Below are 11,469 nucleotides of genomic sequence, written 5' to 3' on the forward strand. Positions count from 1 at the left end.
GGGCCCGCCCCTTCCCGCCTAAACCACACTTTCCAGAAACAGTTCTGCGCGCAATCGCAGAAATAATGGAAATTGCTGTTTTCTTATTCCATAGACGGCCGTAATAGCACGTCGTCCTGCACGCTGTGGGCATTACTCATTAAATTTCCCACCTGTTTCTTCAAAGACGTTCATATACGCAACACACATACACAGGTCGAATGCATATAAATATAAACGCTTATGAACAGGTTGTGCTAGCAGTTTGCTTTCTCGTATTCATATTCAATTGCATGGAGTATATAAGCCTGTTGTCTTTTGCTGGTGATTTGTTTTATGTATAGCAATAACTGGAAACTTTTATTCTAACCTCTCAAGTCAACTCCCAACCCATTTCCCCTTTTTTTGGTTTTGTGAAGTTTAGTATAATCGATTACTATATAAAAAATTAAAACATAACGTATTTTCTAGAATGGCTTGTAACAGAGAAAGATTCGAAACTGACGTCATTATCACTGTCTTCGGTGCTTCTGGTGATTTAGCTAAGAAGAAAACTTTTCCTGCGTTGTTCGGTCTGTTTAGAGAAGGTTACTTGCACGAATCCACTAAAATTTTTGGTTTTGCAAGATCAAAATTAACTGGCAGCGAATTGAGACAAAGAATTGAGCCTCATTTGGAAAAACCAAATGGTAAGCAAGACGATGAAAAAGTCGAACAGTTTTTTAAATTGATTCAGTATCATGAAGGTGGTGCTTACGATGAGGACCAAGGCTATCTGGAGTTGCTAAAGGAATTCCAGAAAGTCGAAGCCCAAAAAAATATAACCCATCCACAAAGATTGTATTATTTGGCTTTGCCACCTTCTGTTTTCTTAAGTGTCGCTGAACAAATTAAGAAAATCTTATATACAACTGTCGGTGTGCAAAGAGTTATTGTGGAGAAGCCATTCGGTCATGATTTGGAAAGTGCAAGAGCTTTGCAGAATAGTTTGTCTCCTTTATTCACTGAAGATGAAATTTACAGAATTGACCATTATTTAGGTAAAGAGATGGTTAAAAATTTATTGCAATTGAGATTCGGTAATACTTTCTTGAACGCTTCCTGGAACAAAGACTTCATCCAAAGTATACAAGTCACTTTCAAGGAACCATTCGGTACGGAAGGTAGAGGTGGTTACTTCGATTCCATAGGTATTGTCAGAGACGTCATGCAGAACCATTTGCTACAAATTTTGACTCTGTTGACAATGGAAAGACCTGTCTCCTTCGATCCAGAGGATGTCCGTGACGAAAAAGTTAAGGTCTTGAAGGCTATGGCTCCAATTGATCACAATGACATCTTAATCGGTCAATATGGTAAATCTGAAGACGGCAGTAAACCGGCCTATCTGGATGACGAAACCGTTCAGCCAAATTCTAAGTGTGTCACTTACTGTGCCATGTCATTCAAAATCGAAAATGAAAGATGGGATGGTGTTCCAGTCGTCATGAGAGCTGGTAAAGCTTTGAATGAAGCAAAGGTCGAGATCAGAATCCAATACAAACCAGCTGCTCCAGGTGTATTCAGACACATTCCAAATAATGAATTGGTTATCAGAGTCCAACCAGATGCATCCGTTTACATGAAGATGAACGCTAAAACTCCAGGTTTATCCACCACCACTCAAGTAACAGACTTGGACTTGACCTACTCCACTAGATTCAAGGATTTCTGGATCCCGCAAGCATATGAGGTTTTGATCAGAGATGCTTTGTTAGGTGACCACTCTAACTTTGTTAGAGATGATGAATTGGAAGTCTCTTGGTCTCTATTCACACCATTCTTAAACTACATTGAATCCCCAGATGCTCCAGCCCCAGAACTTTACCCATACGGTTCAAGAGGCCCATCAGGTTTCAAAGAATACATGATGAAACACGGCTACAAATTCCAAGATAACATAAACTACTCTTGGCCAATCATCTCTCCAGGAGAAGAAACACATTAAATATAGTTGCAATGACAATGTACCATTTTTAACCTATCTTGTATGACATCATGATCATTTATATTTTAATACTATAACCAAAAAATTTGTAAGAGTTAAATAGGAATTTGTATAATATGTAAAGAATCCTGATAATAATAACAAGTTGATACATTTAATATATTGAAACTGCTAACAAGCTTTTCGCTAATTTCGCAAACGATTAAATTTTTACCGTTTGTTCTTAATCTTACAAGTTTGCCGTCAAGTTATTATTTTTAATACTAAACATCAATTTTTTCCCCTATTTCAATTGAGTTGAATATTTGATTAAAAATTAAATTGGAGATAAAAGTAAACTAGTTTAATCTTTATAAATTATACTCCACCTTCTGTATCAAGACATTTTATTTTGCTGTTTAGGTTACTTTAATTATAACTTTCACAAGAATTTATTAAAGGCCAGAAAACTGCTAAAGCGAAATCCTTCAGTATCTAAAAAGTTAAATAATTTCACGATTAACATTTATTAATAGATGTATATCTGAAATATAATCAGGAAAGTCCCATTGGCACTTTACAAAGTACAGCAGATACACACTGACCTTAAAATTCACTCAAATATATAGTTAATATTGCCATTTTTTACTTCTTACTACTACTATTATTATTAAAATGAATGCCCAGCTTCCAAAACAAATGAAAGCAGTGGTCATCGGGAATGGTAAAGCAGTTGTAAAGAAGGACTGTCCAATTCCTGAGATTGAAGATGACTTTATGCTAATAAAAGTCATTGCAGTTGCTGGTAACCCTTCGGAATGGAAACATATAGATATGAAACTTGGTCCAGAAGGTTCCATTTTAGGTTGTGATGCAGTTGGTAAGGTTTTGAAACTGGGATCTAAAGTCGACACAAATCAATTTCATGTGGGAGATATTGTTTTGTCCTTTGTTCATGGTGCTTCAAACCAGCGTCCAAAGAATGGTGCATTTGGAGAATACATTGCAGTTGACCAAGCTACAACATATAAAGCTCCTGCTAACATAAAGCATACCGATTTAAAAAATCTGTATTATGGTCCTTGCAACACATTCGAGGGTGCTGTAGCTTTACCAGTGTCTCTAACTACAGCTGGTATTGTGATTCACCATGATATGGGCTTAAAGTTAGCTTGGGAACCAAAAGAACCACAACATGATTTCCCAATATTAATTTGGGGAGGTGCCACAGGTGTTGGCCAAATTTTAGTTCAATTGGCCAAAAAAATTCACGGATATTCAAAAATTGTTGTTGTTGCATCAAAGAAACATGAAGAAATGTTAAAATCTTTTGGTGCGGATGAAGTTTATGATTACCATGATGAGAACATTGCCCAAGTTATTAAATCAAAATATCCAAATATTCAACACGCTATCGATACTGTATCAACTGAACAAACATTTTCAACAACATACAAATGTGTAGATGATGTTAATCCGGTGTCATTGATGCAATTATTATTTTTATCAGAAAATGATATACCAGTTGAAGACAGAAAACCCAATGTAAAAGTTTTAAGCACCATGATTTATAAAGTCTGTGGCATGGATATCAGAATGGCTGATTTCAAATTTCCTAAAGATGTAACATATAGAAAAGATACCTTTGAATTTGTTAAATTCATCAGACCTTATGTTCAAAATGGGGAAATTAAGCATATGCCTGTCAAGGTGTTTGATAATGGGTTGGAAGATATTCCAGAAATTACAAACATGATTAGAGATGGAAAGGCAGCGGGAGTTAAATTTGTTACTGTTTTATAAAATATCCCGAATTATTAATGGGAGGTATCGAAACGCAAGACTGAAATGCATGTCGTCGGAGAGCTGTCTTTGATTTAAACAATTAACTATTTCCCCTATGAATTTTTGCAAAATAAGCATTGTGGCAAAATTTACTTCATTTCAGGATAACTGTAATTAACTATGTTTAATATCTAGAGGATAATATAATACAATATCCTAGAATGTGATGTTATTACTACCGTTTGAGCTAATCAAGACTTTTTTACTATTGCGGATAAATTCCAAAACATATTATTTTGGATAAAATATGATATATGAACAGAACTTTAATATAAGAGGAATTCATTTATTTAGATGACAAACCAAATTAAATGAAACTTTTTAAATATCTTGATCTTTCTGATTATGCTAGTGCGTTTCACCAAAATAATAGTATTATTACATTCAGCCTTGTTTTTTATATACTAAGATCATTAAAGGATATATAATTCAACTTGCAATGATTATTATGTGTTTTCAGAGGAGGTTTCTATTTTTTGGATATTAAATAGCACAATTATATGACCGGCCTGGCCAGTCCCTTCACTACGCCAGTCGTTTACTGTTCCAGCATGACATCGATAACTTGGTTCAACTTCATCCTTGAACATTGGATCAATTTATAACAAGAGATACGTTACTAAAATCTGGAATCTTTATATTATAGAACTCTAACAACACTATATTAGATGACAGGAGAAGCTGGAACTTAGTCTCATAATCAACAGAAGAGCGCCAATTAAATGTAATATTATATACACACAATATTCATCAATATTATGCCTTTTGTGAATGGTAGAACTGACAGAACAAATTATACTCTCAACCGTTAAGGTACACCAATTAGATCATGTCACAATAAAATATATGCTCATGACACTACATATATCTGCTCAACCTTAGTTTATAAATTGACCGTTTACACGGAAGAGTAGTACTTTTTATCTCTACTTCGTAATCCAAGAAGATTCTTACGATGACTTTTAATGAAACTCTGATGTCTCAAAAGTCAACCGTGAATTGAATTATATTGTGGTATATATCTTAGTTTCAAGGCTTTCTTCAAATTAAATAACATAAAACAATAGAGTAGTTTTATTTTGTCCAATGGATGTTGGCTACTTTAATAGTATATTCGATTCTTTTTCAATTAATCATATAGAAAACACTTGCAATGTACTAAAATTGAGAACTTCGTAAAAAAAACATGTAAACAGCGAAGGTAGAATTAGTCAATTTATACTGTTAAATAAAAGGTTGAACGTTGTCATCTAACTATCGCACTACCTCGAGATCTGACAGTATGATAGTATGGCTTGATGTATATTTTATAGTTTAAGTTGTTCTTTTTACACAGTTGACCTGACGTGACTTAGTTTCCTTCTTTGTTAAAAAACGTAACTGTGGCATCAAGAGATTCAATTTCGAACAATTGAGACACTTAGGAGCGATTAAACCCTTTAAACGAACTTACAATAGCATGTTGAAGAAAAATTGATCACCTGCTCAAATATTTCCACCTCCCTTATTTCATATCTTTAAAGCATCAAATGATGTTGTAAGGGTTCACCATGGCGAGAAGTGTTATATTCTACGTATACTACCCCTTCGTACCCAGCGAATGAATTCCATATTCACCAGTTAAAAACCGGGAAATGGCGAATATTGTAAATAACAGTGTCTATATAATCCAATATCGATAGCCAGACACTTCGAAAGAACGCTAAAACGCTAAAAGCTAGTGCAGGCGTACGATATCGGATTTAAAGACAATGTTAAGAGCCTAAAAATGTCTTAAGTTTAAGTAGACATGGCTAGAATAAGGCGATTGATGATCAAACTGATCCTCTCCCTACCTACCACCATGCCTCCGTTGCCTTATTGCACTTCAAGAAATGTCTCACAATAGAAAAAAAAAACAACAAAAAAAATAACACAACTTCTGGAAATGAAAGAAACAAGAATGAAAAGAAATATTGGAACACAGGTAAGGCATTTGATGAAGATATTAATCACGCCAACACCGACTTAAACTCGAAGTTACAATGCAATGCCTAGAACAACCAAAATAACAATAACACACCAATACGTAACAGTTTCTTTTTCCAACTGCTGTGAAACTTATTACAACTCAATCTGTCTTTTTTGGATGAGAAATTTAGGCACACAAGATACATCATTTCTTGTTCTTCTTCTTCTCTTTGAAGATCAGTGAACTAACGTACTCTTTAATAATAAGTTACCAAGATAGCCTATTAACTTTTTTCGTAGAATCCGTTTTCTATCTGTATGGCAATTAATCTTGTTCTGAGGTTGTTTGTCAAATTTACTCATCTCGAAATATTAATGCCTCTTCTTGTTTATTTCTGGTAATCGGTCGAGGCGCGCTTAAGTTTTTTCTTTTCCAAGTTGTTATTTTGTAAAGTTTGTCTTTCCTCCGTATGTTTTTTGGTAAATTCCGAAATTTATTACGAAAAAGCAAATGAAAAAGAACTGACAACTATACGACGAAGTAATACAAACCAATGTCAATTAAAGGTTTTTATCATTTCGAAATATGAGCCTTTGTAATACCAATTATCAAACTAGAACCTTTTTTTAATTTTATTTTAGCAGTTTCGTTAACTCCGTTATAAACTGCTACTGGTTCGACACTTGTAAGGATACTCTAACGAACATTTGTAATATTTATAATATTTATAATAGTATGGTGAATACTAGCCAGACAGTGACATTTAGATCTAAATCTATGGATATCATTAGCAATTCAACAAAAGTAAAGAGAGAGAGCTATCAAGAGCAATTTACACAATGTTATTTTATTCTTTTTCTTTAATCAATATCTTAGAGTAAAGATATATAAAAGAGGAACCCAGTTCTTCCATCAGATCCACTTTTCATTCAACTTCTTGTCTACATTGTAATTATAATTATAATATTCTATCTAGTCTTTAGAGTTAACAGATAACCAATCATTATAAAAACAATTAACATGAGTGACCAACAAAAAAAAGTGTATGCCTTATCCAACGGGTTCGCCTACTCCCATCATCCAGGGGCTTCTTTATTATCAAGACCAGATGGTTCAATTACATTGCAAGACTTCCATTTAGTTGAAAACATTGCACATTTCGACAGAGAAAGAATTCCAGAAAGAGTTGTCCATGCCAAGGCTGCTGGTTGTAAATTCGAATTCGAATTGACAGATTCCTTAAGTGACATCACATTTGCTGCTCCATACCAAAAGGTTGGTTACAAATGTCCAGGTATGATCCGTATTTCCACCGTTGCTGGTTCTTCTGGTTCTGCAGACACTGTTAGAGATCCAAGAGGTTTTTCCTTTAAATTCTACACTGAATGGGGCAACCATGATTGGGTTTTCAACAATACACCAGTTTTCTTCATTAGAGATGGTCTAAAATTTCCACAATTCATTCATACTCAAAAGAAAGATCCTCAAAACCATGCTGATGGTGCGGAAGATTCAAGTCGTTCTTGGGATTTTTTCACTCAAAACTTAGAAACCTTACATCAAGTTGTTTATCTACATGGTCCAAGGGGTATTCCAAAATCTTTGAGTGACATGAACGCTTACTCTGGTCACACATTCAAGATGATTAACGATAAAGGTGAACTTACCTATGTTAATTTCCATGTCAAATCTGACAAGGGTTTCCCAACTTTGAGCAACGACGAAGCTAGTAAATTAGCTGGTACCCGTCCAGACTATAGTACAATTGAATTGTTCAACAAAATTAAGGAAGGTAAGAAGCCAGGTTTCACATGTTACATCCAAACTATGACACCAGAACAAGCTGAGAAATTCAGATATTCTGTTAATGATTTAACTAAAGTTTGGCCACACAAGGAATTCCCATTGAGAAAGTTTGGTAGAATTACCATGACTGGTAATGTCGATAACTACTTCCAAGAAATTGAACAATTGGCTTTCTCTCCATCAAATACTTGTATCCCTGGTATTCAACCATCTAATGATAACGTTTTACAAACCAGAATATTTTCTTACCCAGATACTCAACGTTACAGATTGGGTGCTAACTTTAACCAATTAGACGTTAATAGACCAAAGAATTTGAACGGCACTGCTGCTAGCCGTTGTCCATATGCTGCTTCAAATTTCCAAAGAGATGGTGCAAGTACTTTATATAACCAAGGTGCCATGCCAAATTACATCTCTGGTCAACCAAACGCCAGCTTGGAATACAAAGACTTAACCAGTGAAGATTTCTTCAAAAACAAATACAAGGGTGCTGTTACTGAAGAGAGTTTAAAGAAATATATCTTAGAACAAGAATCAGCTCGTGCTGCTCATGATGCCGTCATCAATGCTAAGTTACCAGGTTACTATTCTGTTAGTGGTGCATCCGAATTAGACCTGGAGCAACCAAGAGCTTTATACGAAAATGTATTCACAGAACAACAAAGAAAAGACTTCATTGACACTGTTGTTGGTAGTGCTAGTAACATTCCAAATCCAAAATTAAAGACTACTGTATCTCAATATTTCGGTTTATTAAATGCTGATTTAGGTAAATCTATCGCCGAAGGTTTGGGTATTGAATGGGTTCCAGTCGATTTAGAAGGTTACTTTGACAGCATCGGTAGAGCTAGTGCCAAATAAACTTCCTGATAATATGAACTTTTAAATTTTAGCGAGATTTTATTATATTTTACGTTACTCGCATTATTATCTTACTGTATATATTACATTTATTTATTTAGTAATTTAATTATTATGATATGCCCAAAAAACAATAACACAGTGATAGTAAAAAAGATGCAATTAAGTAATCACAATGAATGCCTCTTCTCAGTAAAACATAATAGGCTACTGTAGTATAAATATGATAACCCATTACATCAAATATTATGGAAAAGTATAATTTTGCATAAAACGTAAGCAACGGAAACCTCTACATTTGTAGGATTAAAGAATTGCAACATGACAACATGCTAATGACTTGCTTTGCTTCCAAAGTGCTTGGAAACAATAAAGACTGCTCAAATATTGCAGAAAACAGTATCGTACGAATTAATAAATGTAGATCTGGCGAAATTACTCATTCTAGAGAATATAATGCGCAAAATATAGTGTTTTGCAAGGTTAGGCATAGTTTAGCGATAACAAATAGATTAATTGCATGTGCTGGTATCATTGTAATCTTTATGGTACGTATCATAATCTCATAAGATATTACTATTTACTCAATATTTAATTTCTTTTGTATTAATAATGAAGTAACATCTTGCTTTGTCATCTGGCATGTATATTGAGTTTCAGTATAAAACAGAATTCTTAGCTGGTTTCGAAGTTTGCTGTTTTCTTGTTGAAAGTTGGTAGCCAGTTCATAGAAGTGATCCCTTTAAGTAGATTATTGGCTGTCATCAACCGTGCTTTCTAATAGTCCCGTTTCAAACTTGCAACGCTAATTTACGACTGGCTATCATTCTCATATCTTACTTATTGTTCATTGACAATTCAATTTTTCGTTAAAGATGAAACGAAGAAGTGAAAAATTGAAACAACAAATTTAAAGGCAGGGAATAAATATGATGCGGCAGGAAATAGATAACTAGGATGCATTTCTGAAGAGTTTTCAGATCTTTTGTCATTAGTAACATAACTAGTGTCATAATTTGTGTTACAGAGTAGTTAAATAGACGCCATTACTTGATATGTGCATCACTATGTCATCGAGATTGCGTCAGGACGTCAGGATCGCACATGATAGTATTTTCATATTATCCTGCTTCTAAGATCACATATCTTCTCCATTTATTAGAATTATCATTGCCATATTAGCTCTCAATGTTAAAATAGTTCAAGCAGAAGCTGATTAACTGTGCCAGTGAAGAATTTAGATTAAGATATTTTCACATAGTGGATCTTTCGATGTTATGTCAAATCAATCGCAAGAACAAGTACATAAGACAACGAGTGCAATGATTAAAATGTTACTGAGTTAATTAATATAGCATTGCTACGATTAATGAGAACTGAACTTTTCAAACCAAGCATAACTTTATCAGGTTTTTTTGTTTATTGACTTCGTTGTAACACTAATGATTTAAAGGATTGAAATCGAGTCGCATATAATGGATATTTGCTACAAATAATCTTCTTTACAATATTATTATTGAAGAAATGTTAATTGAAGCTTACGATATTTTTTCTGGGGTTAAATATAAATATCACTACTTGAAATTTAAAACGCAATATATCTCCATATTTATATGGATGTCAATTATTTTAATTTTAATTCATAAAGCTTCCTTTAATCACAACTACGTTGAGTATCAAGAATTTTCAGAACAATAGTTGTTTTTACTTCTTTCATAGTTGTTATAAAAGCCAGATTCTGGGGATGGCTGGTGGTTAACGGAATAGCAGATTTACAAAAACTCAAAAAGTACATAACGAAGTATAATAGGAAAGGAAAAGCTTAGTTTTGTTGCTTTTTCTTTACCATAATTGTCGTTTGCATATGTTACATGGGATATTTCATATTTGTAGTCAAGAGCACTTAATTATGTTAATTCTTTCTCAGCAAACCAGCTTATCACAAGACAATAATCATAGTATATAACATGAGAACTATCATGAGAAATACACAAAACATTTTAGAACACAATGACCTGAATATCACACGAAGTCCTAAAGGAAGATTCGACCAGAACATATTGCTTAACCTCCCGTTGATCAATATTCTGGCGCAACAAAACCTAACAATGGCTCAAAGAGAAAAGTCCCCATGATAGTGAATCGTTTATGATTGTTAAAGATTATAAAGAATTTGTAAGACCAATTTTTTTTCTCTCTAAAAGGGAAATTTTACTCATGTTAGGATTCGATTCATAATAACATTACAGGTAGATGGTGAATAAAAGCATTGAAAGAACACTAAAAAGGAGTTTTTAACTAGAAATATTTGGAGAATGAAAAACAGTTTTGAAATTACAGGTTTTCAAGTTTTTGGTAACTCTGCCATGGCTTTAATTCTAAGTTTTATGTTTTACAAAGTTATGCTTCATCCAACTACTGATACTTTCTGCTATTGTGGTGCTGCTATGTTCTTTGCCATTTTAATTAATGCTTTCTCTTCCCTTATTGAAATTTTTACCTTATATGAACCTAGACCGATCATGGAAAAACACAAATCGTACTCATTATACCATCCAAGTGCTGATGCATTCGCTTCTATTATATCGGAAATACCCCCAAAGTTAATCACATCTGTTTGTGTTAACATCATTTTCTACTTCTTATGTAAATTTAGAAGAAATGGTCGTGTTTTTTTCTTCTACTATTTGATTAGTGTTGTTGCCGTTTTCCCTATGTCACATTTATTCAAATGTGTCGGTTCCTTAACAAAGACATTGCAAGAGGCTATGGTTCCCGCTTCTATGTTACTGTTAGCTTTGTCAATGTATACTGGTTTTGCTATCTCAAGAACAAAAATCTTAGGTTGGTCTATTTGGGTATGGTATATTAATCCATTAGCATACTTATTTGAATCATTAATGATTAATGAGTTCCATGGTCGCCATTTCCCATGTACCGCATACATCCCTGTTGGAGGTTCTTATGATTCACAAACAGGAACAACAAGAATTTGTTCTGTTAATGGTGCTATTGCAGGCCAGGATTATGTTTTGGGTGACGATTACATTAAGTCAAG

General features: G+C 33.9%; 4 protein-coding genes across 4 annotated transcripts; all 4 read left to right on the forward strand.

Moving 5' to 3' along the window:
* Window positions 1-451: 451 nt before the first annotated feature.
* ZWF1 (glucose-6-phosphate dehydrogenase) lies at window positions 452-1,966 on the forward strand (the record flags this gene model as incomplete). Its single annotated transcript, XM_003688725.1, has 1 exon — window positions 452-1,966. The coding sequence occupies one exon, from the start codon at window positions 452-454 to the stop codon at window positions 1,964-1,966; it is 1,515 nt and encodes a 504-aa protein (XP_003688773.1).
* Window positions 1,967-2,620: 654 nt separating this feature from the next.
* TPHA0P01830 (zinc-binding alcohol dehydrogenase family protein) lies at window positions 2,621-3,748 on the forward strand (the record flags this gene model as incomplete). The annotated part of the gene is made up of 1 exon (XM_003688726.1): window positions 2,621-3,748. One exon carries the CDS (start codon window positions 2,621-2,623, stop codon window positions 3,746-3,748), a length of 1,128 nt encoding a protein of 375 aa, XP_003688774.1.
* Window positions 3,749-6,761: 3,013 nt separating this feature from the next.
* Window positions 6,762-8,411, forward strand: TPHA0P01840 (uncharacterized protein; the record flags this gene model as incomplete). The annotated part of the gene is made up of 1 exon (XM_003688727.1): window positions 6,762-8,411. The coding sequence occupies one exon, from the start codon at window positions 6,762-6,764 to the stop codon at window positions 8,409-8,411; it is 1,650 nt and encodes a 549-aa protein (XP_003688775.1).
* Window positions 8,412-10,726: 2,315 nt separating this feature from the next.
* Window positions 10,727-11,469, forward strand: TPHA0P01850 (uncharacterized protein; the record flags this gene model as incomplete). The annotated part of the gene is made up of 1 exon (XM_003688728.2): window positions 10,727-11,469. A coding segment is annotated over one exon (743 nt), but the record flags the coding sequence as incomplete, so codon positions are not given.

This window comes from Tetrapisispora phaffii, chromosome 16 (genome assembly GCF_000236905.1).
Source record: "Tetrapisispora phaffii CBS 4417 chromosome 16, complete genome".
NCBI lineage: Eukaryota > Fungi > Ascomycota > Saccharomycetes > Saccharomycetales > Saccharomycetaceae > Tetrapisispora > Tetrapisispora phaffii.